Genomic DNA, 20000 nt, shown 5'->3' with positions numbered 1-20000 from the left:
CGCTTGGCTAAGAAGATCACTCACAACATTGCCATCCGGAAGTATAACGGACTAACACACAAAACTATGTGTAACCTTGAACGTTTATAGTCTGGTTAATACATACAGTTTAGTTAAAATTACTCAGAAACGTGGATGGCGAAAGACAATAACAAAGACCTGAGTGACGTCAACTTCGTTCTATCTATACATATCAAATTTGCAAGATGCTCTTTATATAATTTGATATACACTAAATCAGTCATTAACTCATTTTGGACACATTTTGAAGTTTTATTCTTTTATAATCCAACTACAGGGTGGTTGGGGAAAAAAAGGGGGATTTGTTTTTAGAAAAGGAAAATAGGGGCGGGAAAGGGGGAGAGGGGAGAGGGAAAGGGTTTTTGGAATGGGTGAGTACCTTCAGACACAGCCAGGCATGTGTTAGCATGTTTTCTGGGTGAGTGAACCCTGCAGGAAGAAATGGCTTGGATGTACTCGCGCGGAAGGCGACGACTAACCAGGGAGATAGAAGGAGATAGATAGAGGACGAGAAGACGTTGGAGGTGATGAAGATAAGTACGGAGGGAAAGAGGTTGAGATTGAGAGGATAAAGAGGATAAGGAAGAAGAAGAGGAGGAGGAGGAGGAGGAGGAGGAGGAGGAGGAGGAGGAGGAGGAGAAGGAGAGTACTAGGAAGAGTTGAAGAATAAAATAAGTTTCAATTTATTTGGCGGATATTTTAATGGTAATGAGAATAAATGACCATTTCTTCATGAATTTGAAATAATCTTGTGTGAAATTGATGGATGTATAAGTTTTTTTCTCAGACCATGAGATAGATATTATCCAATCCACTCCAATCAAATCGATACTGTTTCAGCTTCAATACTTATAGCCGATACTTAATTAGTTTTCAAGGGAAAAAAAATACTTTCTTACTTAATTAGCTGTGGTATTTCATCAAAACATTAGGTCGACAGTAAGTAAGGAACGCCAGTGACTTATTACTACGTCAGCTTTTAAACCCCCCCCCCCCCCCCCCCCCCCCCCCCCTCACAGACTACCTGTATTCTCTATGCCCCCCCCCCCCCCTCCCTCAGTACATCCAAATGCTGTTATTCATTCTCTTTATTCCGATCGAATTCTCCATGACTTCAGTGGCCATCTCTGTTGCGATTTCCAGGGGGGGGGGGGGGGGGGGGGGGGGAGGGGGGAAATGAATGATATATTTTATGTGAATATATTCACATTTGAAAACCCCATTCCACTGATGCACCATGCTCAATGTGCATCGCAATGTTTTACTTATTCTCTCAGTAGATAAAAGGAACTCGATACAGTGGAATTCTGATAAAAACCAACACAGCCGGACCCGAAAGATTGGTTGACGTCGACTATTTACAGGTCTGCCAACTTGAACATTTCAAAATTCATATTTCTTAGGAGATAAAAATTGTAGTCCCAAAGTTAACTTTAAAAAGCAAAAACAAAAATTTATCCTCACAAAGATTAAATAACTCGTCACAATCCTTAACGTTATTTAGTCTGGCATCGGCTTTCTCATTTTCAGTAAGATTTGATGACAAAGAGAGATGCTCGTGAATTTCTGAAATTGAAGCCATACAGTGGGCAGGCCTGTATTTACAATCGTCGGGGGTTGGGAGTAGGGAGGAGTGGGGAGGGTGATGCAAGGAAGTGATGCTTTAGGAATTGATAAAAAAGGAGATAAAAATTAAAAAGGTAATTGGTAAAGTGAGTTTTAGGAGTAATTTTCAAAGTGAATAAAACACAAAGTAGCTGAAAGTATTATTTTTCTTAATTTTTCCATACTCGTTAATTTCCGAAATTGTAGCCAGAATTTCGTAATACTACGAATTTTTTGGTAACAGTAAGGCAAGCCTGTGTTTTAAATCGTCCGGGGGGGGGGGGGGGGGGGGGGGTGATGCAAGGAAGTTATGCTGTGGGAATTAGATTTTTAAAAAGGGGAATAAAAAATAAAACGGCTAAAGTGGGTTTTAGGAGTAATTTTCAAAGTGAATAAAACACACAAAGTAGCTAAAAGTAATATTTTTCTTTAGTTTTCCAAACCTAATTTTTCGTCCCCCAAAAAACTAGAACTATATATCGGGCGAGAGAGGGGTCGGGTAAGAGTTGGCTTTATAAACACGGGGAATATTTTGGTTAGAAAATGATTATTTTGGTTGAGGTGCAAAGATTAGCGGGGATTGGATTTCTGACGCGGAGGAAATTGGAGATATTGGGGTATGAGGGGTGGCGGCATTCGGCTGTGGTGGAAGATGTCACTTTATTAACCCAGTAACGGCAAGACTTTAAAAAAGAATTATTGTTCAAATTCTAATTTCTATAGATAGTATGAAGTTGACGTCACACGAATCTTTGTTATTGTTTTTTTTTTTTTTATTATTTTTTTTTTGCCACCCGCGTTTATGAGTAATTCTCACTGAACTAAATTGTATTAACCAGACTATAAACGAACAAGGTTACACATAGTTTTGTGTGTTGGTTCGTTATACTTCCGGATGGCAATGTTGTGAGCTTCTTAGCCAAGCGCACACTATCTGTACGTGGCTATGTGGTCTAGTAGTATGACACTCGCTTTCGGATCGGAAGGTTAGAGGTTAGAGCCTAGCTCGGCTCATAGTTGAGTCCTTGGAAAAAGGCTCTTTACTCACATTCTCTCACCGTACTCAGGTGTAAAATGAGTACCTGGCCGTTAACAGCGGCGTTGTTTCTGTCCGAACAAATTGTGATACCGCCTAACAGGCGTCGTGTCTCGTCCTACACATGTTACGTGTTGCTGTTGGTCAGGGACCACTTATTGTAAAGCACTTTGAGCACGTTTAGTGGATATTGCGCTATATAGGCTTAAAAAACTCAAACTTTCTTCCATTATTAAATTCGGCTTCGAATCCAGACTTCTCTGTCAAAGTGATACGAAGCTGCTTGAAACTGTAGACTGTAAAAAGTAATAAACAGTAATGTCTTTTATAACAGCTTCAAATTTTTTTTAAAAAAAAGAAAGAAAAGATTAACAACATGGATTTTAACAAAGTTTCTTTTTTCGTGTTGAAAATATATTGTGCGTGTGTGTATGTGTGTGTGTGTGTGTGGGGGGGGGGGGGGGGGGGGGGGGTCAATTGACTGTAAAAATATTATTATGTCGTTTGTAGTAAGTTAGAAAGAAATCGTATCATGGATTTTAACAAAGTTTCTTTTTTCGTGTTAAAAATAAATGAATATGTGTGTGTGTGTGTGTTTGTAGTGTGTGTGTGTGAGTTGACTGTGTAAAGATATTATGTCGTTTGTAGTAAGTTAGAAAGAAAGAACTGTGATTAATGAGGTAAATATGGAATATTATGTTATGGGAGAAACAGGTATGTCGTGTTTGTGTGTGTGTGTGTGTTTGTGTATGTGTGTGTATGTATGTGTGGGTGTTTCGGGGGGGGGGGGGGGGGGGGGGGGGGTATAAGTTGTGTGTACAAATGGTGTGACAATGCAATGAATTGTATCTTTCCATTACTATTCTATAATTTTGAATGTATTTGCTAACACATTAAATATATATATATATATATATATATATATATATATATATATATATATATATATATATATATATATATATATATATATATATATATATATATATATATATATCTCGACCATTTGTATAAAAAATTAAGCCCTTCCGCCACGGCATCATAAGGTCCCGTCGCCTAGGCATTTCACGAAGAAATACATTTTATAATCCATTAAACAGGATGTCTGATGTCAACAGGAATCACCTATGTTGTCCACAGTGAGCAAATTGGGGGGTTAATAATCTTGGCCGAGAAATAACAAAACCGAAAGTGCCTGAAGCGGGGCTCGAACCCTGGGCCTTCTGGGTCTTTAGTGCAATGCCTTAACCATTCGGCCACTTTGCAAAGTCATTCATTGTAATATAACACTGTAAAAATAAAGGGAGTAAAAAAGACAGGTTAAACCCGAAGAAGGCCAAAGGCCGAAACGTCGTTTATTTTGTTTTGTATCTTTTATAATAGTCATTTTTACTCCTTTTATTTTACTTTACATTTTTTTTGACTCATTTAGCCATCTCTAGATATTGGTAATATAATTCTGTATAGATAGTATGCCATTGGCTAAGAGGCTCACAACATTGCAATCAGGAAGTAATACGGACCAACCCAAAAAACTATGTGTAACCTTGAACGTTTATAGTCTGGTTAATACAGTTTAGTGGGAATTACTCATAAACGTGGGTGGCAAAAAAAAAAAAAACAATAACAAAGGCCAGAGTGACGTCATCTTCGTTCTATCTATACATTTTATTGACCCATTTAGCCACCTATAGATTTTAGTAATATTAAACTGTATCGGACGCTACGTATTCGAATATAGATAATGATCAATTAAAAAAAATATCAAACCGCTTCCTGTTCAGGCTCTTAATCAATTAAATACCGTAACCTGGAAAAACAAAAACAAAAAAACAAAAAACAAAACAGATCAACTTATTTTAAAATTTGGCCATTAAAATCGTCCTTCAAATATCGATCGATTTAGATGACCTTCAACTTGCCCCCCCCCCCCCCAAAAAAAAGTAAATAAAAAGAAAAGAACAAAAACCAAACCTCTCAAACCTGGGACTTTAACGAGGACTTCGTGAGGTCCCAGGTTTGAGAGTTTTTGCCAAGATGAGGGTCATTTATATCGATAGATAATTGAATGACGAGTTTTCTAGCCAAATTTTCATAAATAAATAAATAAATACATAATTCACCACCACCACCACCACCACCAACAACAACAACAACAACAACAACAACAACAACAACAACAACAACAACAACAACAACAAATTCACAACTACAAAAAAAAAAACAAAAAATAAAACAAACCCACAACAAACCTAACAACAATAAATTTGGATTAATTCCATTTCATTGCTAGTCATAAATATTTAATACCTCCGTTGATTATATATAAACAGTCCAGGCGGATGAATTTTTGGGTTTAGTTTTAACACGGTGTAGTGTTTTATTGTTGGGTGGATGAATATCAGCTGTAAACATAGCGGTGGCCAGTGGTTGTTTGCACAAGCTGTTCCCAAATAAAAAAATAAAAAAAAGAAAGAAAAAGAAAAATCTAGTTAGCATTTTGATTTATCTGTATGGACTTATTTAAATATCCATAACGCCAGCAGGAGTCAATGAAGGAGATGCTTAATAATGATAAAAAAAATGATGTTGGAAATAATGGGAATGACTAATAAACAATAAGTGATGATGATGATGATGATGATGATGATGATGATGATGATGATGATGATGATGATGATGATGATGATGATGATGATGATGATGATGATGATGATGATAATAATAATAATAATAATATAATAAAAATTTAATAATAATAATGATGAATAATAATAATAATAATAATAATAATAATAATAATAATAATAATAATAATAATAATAATAATAATAATAATAATAATAATACAGTTGATGATGATGATGATGACGACGACGACGATGATGATTATGATGATGATGATGATGATGATGATGATGATGATAAGATGAGGATGATGATGATAATAATAATAATAACAACAATGGTATTATTTATATTTTATTAATATTATCATCATTGTCGTCGTCATCATCATATTTATCATCATCATTATCATCATCATCATCATCATCATCATCATCATCATCATCATCATCATTATCAGCATCATTATCATCATCATCATCAACATCATCATCACCATCATCATCACCATCATCGGTTCCCATCATTACCACAACTATTATTATCATACCCTCAGGAGGGTGACGGCAGCATGCAAGCATGCATGAAGCATTGAGTATGACATGAGTACTCACGAAATACTCACCCCATCATTTCCTGCTTTCATTCCAACTGACTGGTTCACAGTTCAAGGCTTTATTATCCCCCTTTATTCGTTCCTTTATCAACCAGCTAACCGCCGAACTCCGTAAAGACACTTAGTTTTTAAAATTTGGCCAGAAAACTCTTCCTTCAAATATCGATCGATTTAAAAGACTCTCATCTCAAACTCGGGACTTAATCGAAGACCCCGCGAGATCCCAGGTTTGAAAGTTTTTGCCAAGATGAGAGTCATTTAAATCGATCAATATTTGAAGGACGAGTTTTCTGGCCAAATTTTAAAATACGTGTTATTCCAGAGTACACGGTTAACTGGTTACCATAGAGTATTTTATTTTTTCGTCGCCTGATAGCGACGCCTTGAGAGATACTATATTAGGCTTATTACACATACAGCCTTTCATTTTCTTTATCTCTCCCCTCTATTATTTTATTCTCTCCCCAAAATCTCTCTCTCTCTCTCTCTCTCTCTCTCTCTCTCTCTCTCTCTCTCTATCTACTTCTACTTTATATATATATATATATATATATATATATATATATATATATATACATACATATATAGATACATCCCTAAACGAAAAATACCACATTTAAATGATGGGTCACATATTATAACTGTTGTGTTGATTTTGTAGTCGAATTAATGAACTTGTGTTATACCAAAAAACTATTGTAAAGCACCTCTGTAGAGCACAATTTTTGGATACCAGCTCTATATCAATAATAATAATAATAATTAATAATAATAATAATAATAATAATAATAATAATAATAATAATAATAATATTATTATTATTATTATTATTATTATTATTATTATTATTATTATTATTATTATTATTATTATTATTATTATTATTATTATTATTATCATTATTATTTTGAAAAAAAAAACATTTCTGGCCATTTTTTTTTAAAGACATGTTTGTTTGTTTTTTTCAATATCCTCCATGCAATCATTGTTCAAATCCCAAGTCCGCCAAGCCAAGCAGATTGCGATGGGAAAAACAGAACAAAGAGTGGCTTGTATTGTATTGGATAAAGCGACAACAATACGCCTTACTGTTTTACCTTATAAAAATATTTATTATCTTGTATTTACAAATTCGTGATAAATTTGAGATTGGTGTAGTCGGTGACTGGAGACACCACGGCGCTGCAATACGTCAGAGGTCAGAGGTCGTTACGTGTAAATATTATATTATATATTCGGCTAGAATTCAACATAATTAACTCTTTCACTGCGTTGAATGAGTTTTAGTTTGATGGGTACGTCATAGTTATTATATAATATATCTATTTTATGTATTTATGGTAGATGGGAATTGGCCGGAATGACGTAGAGTGCTCGATAGTTTCCTGGAGCGAATTATTTATTTATTCTCACATCATTTTGTTATTTCCTCCTACAACGTTGTTTCATCCTTCCATTGATAGGAGGAAAGAAGCAAATGACATGAGGATAATGAATAATAAATATTTTATTTATTTATTTATTTATATATTTATTTATTTATTTATTAGCTTCAAGGGATGGGTAACAAATTAAACTCGGCCCGTGTGGTTAATAATAATATTGTCCAAGGAAAAAACCCAAAACAAAACCCCCGAAAGTGCCTTCTGATGCACAGGACATTTCTGGGACACAATGCAATGCCTAAACCGCTCGGCCACCGAAACAATAAAGACTAAACTATAACACTCAATTCCAGAGACATTAAAATTTTGGAGAAATTTTCGTCTGTCTCTCTCTCTCTCTCTCTCTCTCTCTCTCTCTCTCTCTCTCTCTCTCTCTCTCTCTCTCTCTCTCTCTCTCACTCTCTCTCTATCTCTCTCTCTCATTCATTCATTCATTCTCTCCCTCTCTCTCAGTCTTTCTTTCTTTCTCTCCCTCCTCCCCTCCTCTCTCTCTCTCTCTCTCTCTCTCTCTCTCTCTCTCTCTCTCTCTCTCTCCCCTTATCCTTTTCCTTTCCCGCTTTCAATTCTTGTCCCGTCAAATCAATTCCAACCCCCCCCCCCTCCCCTCCCCACACACTTCTCAACTGCCACCCCCCCCCCCTTCCCCCACACCCTCACGTTTCTATGCCTGTACCTAATGCGATAAAGCTTTATCCATTCTCTGAGATACATTTCATGGTTAGTTAGACACACTCACAAATTACACACTGGCGCACACACACAGTGTCTCAAATTACTTTATACAACCAGTGAAAAAAATGTAAATATACGAAATTCTCTGCATTTTACCTTCAATGTTTACTTCGTCTTCATCTCCTTATTTCTTCTTCTTCTTCTTCTTCTTCTTATTGTTATTATTATTATTATTATTTCTTCTTCTTCTTCTTCTTCTTCTTCTTCTTCTTCTTCTTCTTCTTCTTCTTCTTCTTCTTCTTCTTCTTCTTCTTCTTCTTCTTCTATTTCTTCTTCTATTTCTTCTTCTATTTCTTCTTCTATTTCTTCTTCTTCGTCTTCTTCTTCTTCTTCTTCTTCTTCTTCTTCTTCTTCTTCTTCTTCTTCTTCTTCTTCTTCTTCTTCTTCTTCTTCTTCTTCTTCTTCGTCTTCTTCTTCTTTTCCATCAACATCATCATCATCATCATCATCATCATCATCATCATCATCATCATCATCATCATCATCATCATCATCATCATCATCATCATCATCATAGCTATTTTATTTCATGATATTATCACGATACTAATCCAGCTCTTTTTCTCTCAATTTCCTTTACAGAATGACAATGCCACCATTTCATCCTTGAACAAGACCCGACTCACTCATGCCATTCCCGAAACGTCCATGCTACCTACTCCATGGCTTGAAACCCAGAGACACCTTACAAATTTGGATAACATTCAAAACTCATTTCTCAATAGAATGAAGGAGTGAAAGAAGAAAGGAGAGGAGGGTTTTTGAAAGCAAGGAAAAAAAGAAAAGAGAGAAAAAATAATAAACAGACAAAACCCTACATTCCAAAACAAATCCGATTTAAATATTTGTTGAAATTGAATTAAACTAATTCTTTGAGTCAAGTAAATTGACCCCCTTAGAAAAAAAATGGCGTTTAAATATTTTCAATCGAGCAACCATTTCTTGAAAACGCCGTCATCATCATTGTCATCTTCACCATCATCTACACCTTTATCCATACTATCATCAACATCAAAACGGGTTCTCATCCTCATCACAACGTCCATTTTGCTCCTCGCGACATCCCCCGAGTTCAATTCATTTCGCCCTAACCACAATCAGCACCAGCCCCATCATCACATCTTTGCCAACGCCGATGAGATCAACTACAAATGCGAGCCCGTGACCATCCCGATGTGCCGAGGCATCGGCTACAACATGACCTACATGCCCAACCAGTTCAACCACGAGACCCAGGCCGAGGCCGGCCTAGAGGCACACCAGTTCTACCCCCTGGTGAAGATCCAGTGTTCCCCGGACCTCAAGTTCTTCCTGTGCAGCATGTACGTTCCTATCTGCATGAACAACTACAAGCACCATCTTCCAGCCTGCAGGTCGGTGTGTGAACGGGCTAAGCAAGGATGTGCTCCTCTCATGAGGTAAGGAATTCGAAGGATGTTTTGGTTGTTTATTTATTTTACAATTCTTATTTGTTTTTTTATTTCTTCCTTTCATAATTTGTTTAACCATGTCGTTTGTTCAGCATCTAATGAGTCAAAAATTCAAGTGCATTTTATTTATTAATTATTTGATTTTATATTATGTTTTATTTGTATATTTTATTTATTTATTTATTTATTTATTTATTTATTTATTTATTTATCTATATTTATTTATTTATATTATTATTTGTTTGTTCAACATCTAGTGATCATAAACATGAGAAGCTATCGCTGTGATAATAATACATGCAAACAAAAAAAAAAAACAAAAAGAAGTTGATGAGAACTGAGTAAAGAAATACATTCTCAATTCTCCAGTCAATAGGTATGGACTTTGTTTCGGACCCAAAAGATGCCGAGTTCGACTCCCTAACCCGCTAATCACCTCGTCCTAGTACACTTTTTCGACGCTTCACTGCGGCTAACGCCTTGGTTATTCCAATCTTCCTTTGGCCTTAAAGACAAATTTCCCCTCAGGGACGAATAGACGGGATTCTACGTATCATTTTATTTTGTTATCTATTGTAATTTATCAAACTTCACACTTTAACTCACTCAACCCGGACACCGATTACATCCGTAGTTTACCCGGGTTACTTTTACCCCATGCCTATTTATTACATTTTTCTGAGACAAATTATAGGCGTGGTATCAAAGTTAATGTTCTTAATTTTTACATGTCAATGGTAGTTGACTAAATCTATCTATGTAAATGCTCTTTTAAATACATTTTTTTCCAATTTTGACAAGTAGCAAAAAGCTCTAGGGTTGAGTAGGTTAATACGATTTTCCACCGAATCGCCATGTCTCCAATAATTGACTTTCCAGTCTACACTAATGACATTACAAGACACGATACGACACGGGTTATTGATAAGATGTCTTGTCAGCTATCATTACTCATAATAATATAATATTAATGGTAGTGATAAGTTCTAATACACTTATTACTATAATATGATATAATGAATGTAATAGGAATAGTCAGACGCTAGAGTATGGACCAGAACAAACCTCGACTACAGTGTAGTACGGTTAAGCAAAACACGGAAAAGTCGAATTTTCGAATATAGAAGAAGAAGAAGAAGAAGTAGAAGAAGAAGAAGAAGAAGAAGAAGAAGAAGAAGAAGAAGAAGAAGAAGAAGAAGAAGAAGAAGAAGAAGAAGAAGAAGAGTCCATTACAACAAGCCCACGATTGTGTTTTAGTTATCATACCTGCAAATAAATCCACGCCGGACCACACTGACGCCCTATGAAATAATTAAAAAAAAAACAAAAACAAATAGACCACTTTTATCTTCGTTTTGGGACAGACAATTTTTAATTTGAAATCTCAATCAACGATCATTTTGGTCGAAACGTTCGAATTTTAGGAATTAAAAAATATCTCGAATACACAGGACCAATTATCTGATCGGTATGTTCTATTTAAGCGTGTCATACTGTATTATATCATTAATTTTGTCACGAGACCCGACCCGATCGGGCCCGGCCCTAATGCCACTTGCTTCCAGATTACCAGTTAACCCGTCCTTGGGCTTGTGTGTGGCGGGCATGGCAGGGAAGTCTGGGGGTAGGTGAGGTGTGGTGTGGTGGACTAGTTGGGCAACACAGCCCTTTTGTTTTTCCATGACAAAACGCAATTTTTGTATTTAAAAAAAAAAATAATAATAATAATAATAAAAACAAAACAAAAACAAAAAAAAAAAAAGCCAAAAAACTGACAGGAATTTTTTGGGATGTAATGATTTAAGTAAAATAATCACAACAACCTCCCGACAGATGAACAATACCAACACACAAATTCAATTTATAAGCCCGAACGTTTTCATAGTCTGATTGAAATATTTCAGTGAGAACTGAACACCAAATCTGGCGGTTAAAAAAACACAAACAATAACAATGAACAGAGTGACGACAACTTCAATTCTTCTGTATTATACCGACCGATTCTTGTCCGATATTATTACTTACTTACTTACTTATTTTTCTATTTTCGGTCTAATTCTGTTGAGGACAATAGTTGACAGTGTTTTTCTTATGGTATTCAGTAATGTTATTGGGCGCAGGTTGTTTACGGGTCCTTTCGTTTTTCCTGGTTTTTGTATTGTAATTAGGACACCGCTGTTAATGTCCCAGTCTTTGTGTGTTGAGAATGTTTTGTTCATTATGTTTGCAATGCTCAGATCCAGGGAGAGTGTACCGCATTTCAGCAATTCAGCGGGAATTTCATCTTCGCCTGGGGATCTGTTATTGTTTAGGCACTTTATGCTATTTCTAACTTCAGTTGTTGTGATGCGGTTGTTTAGGTCTCTAGGGTTTCCTGAGAAGGGCGATATTTGTGAGACTTGTTTGTGAAATTTCTGCTGGAAGTGGTCAGTTACAATGTCAAGGATATCGTTGGGATTTGTTGTCTGTTTGCCAAATTTATCCTGTAGTTTTGGGTTCTCGAATGGTTTTCGGTTCAGAGATTTCGTCGCTTTGAACATAGACGATGCGTTATTTTTGGACTTTTCTATGTCTTCCACTTTTTTGTCTAATTCCTCGTTTCTGTGTTTTATTGTAAGTGATCGAATTGAATGCAGTATTTTGTTTCGTTCCGTTTTCAGGTTTATTATTTCTTCCGAGTCTTTCGTGTTTTGTATCCTGATCCTAAGTTCTTTTTGTTGCCGCGATAGATCGTTAATAGCGATGGGTTTCGCCAAGACCGAAGCACATCGGACGTTGTATGGACACATAAATGGTTGGCAGCAAAGGCACTCAAAGAAAACATATCCATAACAATAACCGGAATCGATATGTCCGCAGCCTTTGATACGATCGACAGAGGAAAACTTTTGGAGATATTAACAGAAATAGTAGACGAAGACGAGCTCCGAATAATCCGATTTCTCCTCAGCAACACAAAGATACAACCAAGGATATACGGGGCCACAAAACAGACGCAGTTCGAAAGTAACATCGGGACCCCCCAAGGAGATAGTCTGAGCCCGATTCTGTTCACAATATACTTAGAACACGCTCTGAAAGAAGTTCGAAAAGTCATTCCAAAACCAACGACTCATATTGAGAATGCAATCCCTAGAGAAATCGCCTATGCAGATGATGTCGATTTTATTGGATCAACACCAGCAAATATAGACATCATACAAAATACCCTCATGAAATATAACCTCCAAGTCAATGCCAATAAAACCGAATTTACAACAATATCGAGGAACAAAGAGGAATGGAAAAGAACAAAGAAAGTCGGCTCACTAATTGGAGACACCGAGGATGTACAAAGAAGAAAACAGCTATCAAACGCCGCACTCAGTAAACTCACCAATGTATGGATTAGAGGTGACAAAATAAAGAGAAAAACCAAACTGAAACTGTACCATGCTCTTGTAAAACCGGTACTTCTGTATAACTGCGGCACTTGGGCGTTGACAAAATCCGAAGAAGAACATCTGGATGCCTTCCATCGCACACAGCTAAGAAGGGTACTGGACATCAAATACCCCAAAAAGATCTCAAATGAATCACTCTATAAGATCACAAAAGAAAGACCAATCTCCCTTGACATTTTACAACAACGATGGCAACTTTTCGGTCACATACTACGCAGGGACAAAAACATACCAGCAAACCAAGCCATGTCGGGATACTTCCAAAAACACGGGAACCTTTTCAGAGGAAGACCGATCACAACACTCCCTGTGATCCTAAACAAAAACCTCACAACACTTGGACAAAGCATTAGTCTCATAACGGCAGGGGACCTTGAAAATCTGAGAACCCTAGCAGAGGACCGGCAATATTGGAGACACCTCACACAGGAAATACTGGAAACAGCCAAGGCGACCCGATCTTTCGGTCGAGACGCGAAAGGCATCTAAGTCAAGTCAAGTCAAGTTACTTACTTACTTATCCGAACCAACGACCACCTGAGCTCTAGCCCTTCGGTCTTGTGCCATGACGTAGAAGTTAGATGTCTTTTGTAGTTGTTCCAGGTGACTATAAAGTGTGTTACTGATGCTTGGATTTGGTGGAGGAATGTGCATCTCAGATCTTCAAGAGGTTGACATTCAAGCAAGTGGTGTGTTACTGTTTCATTGGGGTGTTGACATAGGGGGCAGGAAGGGGATGTACCTTTTGTAATTTTGCTTAAATGGTTGTTGAGCGGTATGTGTTGTGTTCTTAGTTGAAAGATGATGCTTTGTTGGTGTCTTCTGAGCTTATTTAGGCAATCAGTCTTTACAGGAGTGGTCATATGGGAAAACATACATCTACCCGTGTCCGATATTATTAAACCTGAGACTTCTAAGAAATCCCGGGTTTGAGAATTTTGGACAAATTACAGCTGCCGCACTCTTGGGGAAAAAACAACAAAAATCAAAAAACAAAAACAAAACAACAACGCCTGTTTAGAATTTTGGCCAAAAAACTCGTCCTTCAAATATTAATCAATCAAAATGAGCCCAGTCTTGTAAAAAAAATAAAAACTTGAGTTTTTGACAAGATGAAAGTCATTGTAATCGATCGATATTTGAAGGACGAGTATTCTGGCCAAAATTTTAGATACGTGTTTTGTTTTTGTTTTTGTTTTTCAGAGAACGACAGAATCGATATTGGAGATAAATCCTTTTTTTTTTTCTGGCCAAAATGGAATAAAAACGTGTTTTGTCAGAAATAAATCCAGTTTGGCAGGTTGTTAATGAAATTCCTACTGCCTTAACCAAAACTCATATTGACATGGAGAGGCTTAATGATATATTATATACCACACACGACTACAATAATAATGGATACGTCGATCTCTCTCTCTCTCTCTCTCTCTCTCTCTCTCTCTCTCTCTCTCTCTCTCTCTCTCTCTTTCTCTTTCTCTCGTGTGCGTTTCTCTGTGCGGCTATGTGGTCTAGTGGTATGACACTCGCTTTCGGATCGGAAGGTCCTGGATTCGAGCCTCGCTCGGCGCATAGTTGAGTCCTTGGAAAAGACTCTTTACTCACATTCTCTCACCGTACTCATGTGTAAAATGAGCACCTGGCCGTCAACAGCGTTGTCTCTGTCGGAAACAAATTGTAATATCGCCTAACAGGCGTTATGTTTCGTTCTACATGTTACGTGTTGCTGTTGGTCAGGGACCCTTTGTAAAGCGATTTGAGCACATTTAGTGGATATTGCGCTATATAAAAGCTCTAGTAAATTCTCTCTCTCTCTCTCTCTCTCTCTCTCTCTCTCTCACACACACACACACACTAACAAGAACACGGCTATATATTATGGCCTCACACTCACACACATACTTGGAAGCACACATAGCAGAGAAACGCACAGGAGAGAGAGAGAGAGAGAGAGAGAGAGAGAGAGAGAGAGAGAGAGAGAGAGAGAGGGGGGGGGGGAAGGAAAGAGGAAGAGAGAAAGTAAAGGGAATGACTACATACATATTCTTCAGATATTTTGACTGTAAAGAAACAACAAATTTCTATATAAAATATGCACATTAATTTATCAAAGCGCATTCATATAGCGCATTTCACTTATTTTATAACACTCAACGCCCTTTTTGATTCCTCTGCTATTTCCATAGAACGCCAACAGAACAAACTGAATTTCCATTTCATACAGTATGATGCGTTTGTTCAGCGTCATTTTTAAAGACAAAATAATTATGTGCTGATAGTCACATTACTGACCAGAGTCGGGTGAGGTAATATGGTATATCATGTCAATATATTATGAAGTCACCTACGCTAAGGCCAGAGTTCTATTCACGCCACTGACCACACCAAGCATAGCTCGAAACGAAATCCTTAGGCCAATTCCACGAGTTTTACAAACGCACTTAATAACAAACCAAACCTAAGCTGTGAAAACAAACTTACTACTAAACCACACACACACACACACATACACACATACACACACACACATACACACACAAACACACATGTAATAAAGACAGACCTACCAACTTGAACATTTAAAAATTCGCAGTTCTTAGGAAACAAAACCGGCAGCCGTCATAGTTAATCTCACCAAGATTCAAAATCCTTAAAATTACATTATCCGGTGTCAAACTTTCAATTTCATTAAGTTTTAATGACTTAAAAGCGCGTACACAGTTCTGAAATTGGAGCTAAAATTTTGTAAAATTGTGCGCTAGTGTTTGTGTATACATTTCGTTTTCAGCCCGGAAGGTCTTGGGTTCGAGCCTCGCTAGACGTATAGTTGAGTCCTTGGAAAAGGCTTTTTCTACTCACAATCTCTCACCGTACTCAGGTTAAAAATGAGTTAGTACCTGGCCGTCAACAGCGTTGTCTCTGTCGTAAAAATTGTAATATCGCCCAACAGGACAGGGACTCTTTGTAAAGCGCTCTTTTAAGCACGTTTAGTGGATATTTCTCTATTTTAAAAAAGGTTTAAAGCTCAATTTTATGAATTTTATCGCAATCTCTACAACCACCCTAAGTTCCTGCCACTTTGTCGGGAAAATTGTAATATCTCCTAACAGGCTTCATGTCCTACACATGTTACGTATTGCTGTTGGCCAAGGACCGACCCTTTGTAAAGCGCTTTGTTTTAGCATGTTTAGTGGATATTTCTCTATTTAACAAAAAAAGTTTTTAAAAAGCTCAATTCCACGAATTTTCCGTAGCTAATATTTGGCAGGTCTGAATAATATTATAGTCGTAGGTAACTGTAGCAGCTAGTACGACATATTGTTTTCTATGACACCGAGTCACTATGTCAAATCCGATGGGATTAGCCGTTTTTATCACAATCTCTAATATACAGCAAACCACCCCTAAGTTCCTGCCACCTACTTACATGGCCAGTCTTACACTTAATCCACGTCTCCCGTAGTATGGCAAAACAGATTTTTCCCTCCATTTTTGGTCATAAAACAAACTTTTACTAGCCATGAATGTCCATCGATCAAAATAACTTCCTTGTCAAAAAAAAAAAAAAAAAAAAAGTGAAGTATCAAATATGGGAATTTAACGAAAAGATATTTATTTATTTATTTATTTTTGTTGACAATTTGGAATCTATTTTAACAGATCGATAGATTCTAACAAAATTGGCGCCACTCAGCTCTTTGGTTTTGTTTATAGACAGCCATATCTTAATGATTAGTTCTCACTAAAATATTATATTATATCAATCAGACTTTAAACGATCAAGGTAGCACCTAGTTTTGTGTGTTGGATGGTACGATATGTCCAGCAGGTGGATGTTGTGATGATTTTACCCACACGCATAGCATCAATAAAATTATTGGGATTTTTTCTTGCTTGGTCAAAAAAAAAATTTAAAGGCGTTTTTCAATTGTTTTCTGTGTTTAGAAGATTAGGCGGGGCACCCGTCGTCGTCGTCGTCGTCGTCGTGGTGCATAGCGGCCGTGCATTCTCCCTGAAGGCCTGGCACGGTGCTACACCAGACCAGCCTTCTGGAAAAGTAAAAAAAAAATAATCGTAGTTTGTCGGAGTTAAAAAAAAAAAATAGAAATCGCTATAGTTAACTTTTTAAATCAAGAATTTACTTATGCAAGGATTTTATTAACACCTTAAAATCCTTAAAATTATGTAGTCTGGGATCAACTTTCATTTTCAATAAGTTTTAACTCACTCAATCCTAGAGATCTTTGCTAGTTTTCAAAACTGAAAAAAAATGTATTAAAATAAGCATGAACATATAGATAACTTTTATTCAACTACCATTAGACGTCTAACATGTAAAAATTAAAAACATTCGCTTTAATTTTATGCCTTTAATTTGTCTCAGAAAAATGTAATAAATAGGCATGGGGTAAAAGTAACCCGGGTAGACTTCGAATATAGTCGGTGTTAGGGTTGAGATTGCTCATTAAGTACTGAAATTGGAGGCAAAAAATGTCGTAATTCTACGACTTTTTCGTACTAATAGGGAGGTCTGTATGCTCGGCTGACGTAGTTGCTGCTGCTGGTGGTGGCAGTTGACAAACCAGATATTATTATAGTACAGCCACCACCACCACCACCACCCTCAACAACAACAACAACAACAAACAACAACAACAGCAACCACGACCAGCCAGGAATTACCCCTCGGGGCAATACCCTGGCCTGGACTGCTGGGAAAACTATTTTACACACTGACTGTACCAGTACCAGAACAGCTATAATAATGTGGTTCCGTGATAGAATAATATGTATATTTTAGCTGCTGTCGATACGACATGCTTTTCAGGCATATCTATCTTTAGCACATACTAGCAGCCGGATCAGGAGGTCACGTGGCCTATCCAGATCACATTTTTCCCCCTTGTGATACTTATTGCGTTGTCTGGCAATGTGATTCAATAGTATGATGTCACGTCCGCCCAGCAACTAGTAACTTGGTTCTAAACAAAGAAAATCGGAACTTTAATTCTTCATGCTGGTTTTCTTTCTTTTCTTTTTGTTTTCCCCCTTGGAAACAACGAATTTTTGATATTTCAAGTAGGCATGACATCTCTGTTTAAATCGAACTGATATAATTTAAAGGACGAGTTTTCTGGCCAAATTTTTCCACCAGAGTACGACAGTAAAACTTGGTTAACTACATATGTATAGATCTAGTAGAACTGCACCAGAGTAACCCGGGTTATTTAAAAAAAACTGAATCAAATTATGCCGGGGGGCTACAGCACAAATTAATTCGTTTGTCTATGGTAGTTTTGTCTCACGGTCGTTATTTGATGGCCTAAGGGAATTCCCCCACTGGAATATTCATGGTGCTTCCACACTGAGATGCCAGGTTGATTTTGTCTGTCTATCAATTAATCTGAATGCATTTTCTCTATAGTATAGCCTAGACTGTCCATGTAATGGTAATGCGTGCCATTTATTTCTGTGTGTGTGTATTGGGTTTTTTTTCTTGTTCTTTTTCTTTATTTTGTGCATGTGGTTTTCTTATGCATGGGCCTTTTATTCTCACAGGAAAAATAATAATAATAATCCTATGAAAGTTTGTTTATTTATTTACTTATTTATTTACTATTTATTTATTCATTTATTTTATTTATTTATGTAATTATTTGATAATTAATGTAAATATTTATTGGTGTATCTGGTATTTATTTATTTATTTATTTATTTATTTATTTATGACTTCATTATTCATTAATTTACTTATTTTTGTATCTGATAATTCATGTATATATTTATTTGTGTATTTATTTATTTATTTATTTGTAAGTTGTCTTCCTCATTTGTTTATATTTATTTATTTTTCTATCTATTCATTGTAAAACGGATCATGTCAACCCGGTGAAACACAACGTTGGGGTGAACCAATATATAGATAGTTCGAAGATGACGTCACTCAGGTCTTTGTTATTGTTTTTTTTTTTTTGCCATCCGAGTTTCTGAGTATTTCTCACTGAATTGTATTAACCCGACTATAAACGTTCATGGATACACACAGTTTTGTGTGTTGGTCCGTTATACTTTCGGATGGCAATGTTATGAGCTTCTTAGCCAAGCGCATACTAAAAATATATATTATAATAGCTAAAATGATCAGAGAAATGACGATATAATATTTTGCTTCTCAACATGATATAGATAGTATGCGCTTGGCTAAGAAGCTCATAACATTGCCATCCGGAAGTATAACGGACCAACACACATAACTGTGTGTATCCATGAACGTTTATAGTTGGGTAAATACAGTTCAGTGAGCATTACTCATAAACGCGGATGGCAAAAAACAATAACAAAGACCTGAGTTACGTCATCTTCGAACTATCTATAAATATTCTTTCTTCTCAGTTATAAATCAAAAAGAAAAAAATATCTACTATCATCCCAATAAATTATCACCGTTTTGGAACACACATTGCGTTGACATTCAAAACAATCGTATCAGTAAAAAAATTAATAATTATGGGCAGTTTTTATAATAATATTCATTTATTCAGGGTCCCGATAACTCAGTTGGTAGAACACTCACTCGTTTCCCACGCAGAGGGGCCGAGATCGATCCCGGCTGCAGCAGTGATTGGGTAGCTGGGTCTATTAGATCCAACGGAAAGTACTCTGCAATGGACCAGCGTCCTATCCGAAGGGTAGCAAGCAATCGCTATTGTCCGTTTCACGCCATAGAAACTGCATGGACCGAATGGCTCCAAAGGACTACTTTTATATGGGATGGAATGAAGTTTTCGTACTCAGGTCTTTGTTATTGCTTTTTGCCGTCCGCGTTTATGAGTAATTCTCACTAATCTGTATTAACCAGACGATAGACGTTCAAGGTTACACATCGTTTTGTGTGTTGGTCCGTTATACTTCCGGATGGCAATGCTGTGAGATTCTTAGCCAAGCGAATACTATCTATCTATGCATATCACCAACACGTGTTTTTATACCATTTAATTAAAAAAAAATCTCCTTCCACAGGCAATATGGCTTCGTGTGGCCGGAAC

At 36.7% G+C, this 20000-nt stretch overlaps 1 protein-coding gene across 2 annotated transcripts in view; it reads left to right on the top strand.

The window, feature by feature from the left end:
* LOC144958866 (frizzled-5-like) overlaps nucleotides 1–20000 on the top strand; it is a 55902-nt gene that overhangs the window by 28833 nt on the left and 7069 nt on the right. For both annotated transcript variants that reach the window (XM_078891121.1, XM_078891120.1), the window contains exons 2-3: nucleotides 8667–9502; nucleotides 19975–20000. The exon at nucleotides 19975–20000 is cut by the window's right edge and continues 159 nt beyond it. In XM_078891121.1, the coding sequence (XP_078747247.1) occupies nucleotides 8991–9502; nucleotides 19975–20000 (538 nt within the window). In that variant the 5' untranslated portion in view covers nucleotides 8667–8990. The remainder of the gene's footprint in view (nucleotides 1–8666; nucleotides 9503–19974) is intronic.

The sequence above is a fragment of the Berghia stephanieae genome, chromosome 13 (assembly GCF_034508935.2).
Source record: "Berghia stephanieae isolate SIO BIC M18660-M18661 chromosome 13, UCSD_Bste_1.3, whole genome shotgun sequence".
NCBI classification, from domain to species: Eukaryota; Metazoa; Mollusca; class Gastropoda; order Nudibranchia; family Aeolidiidae; genus Berghia; species Berghia stephanieae.
Note: the sequence above shows the minus strand (reverse complement) of the source record. Positions and strands in the feature narration are given on the sequence as shown.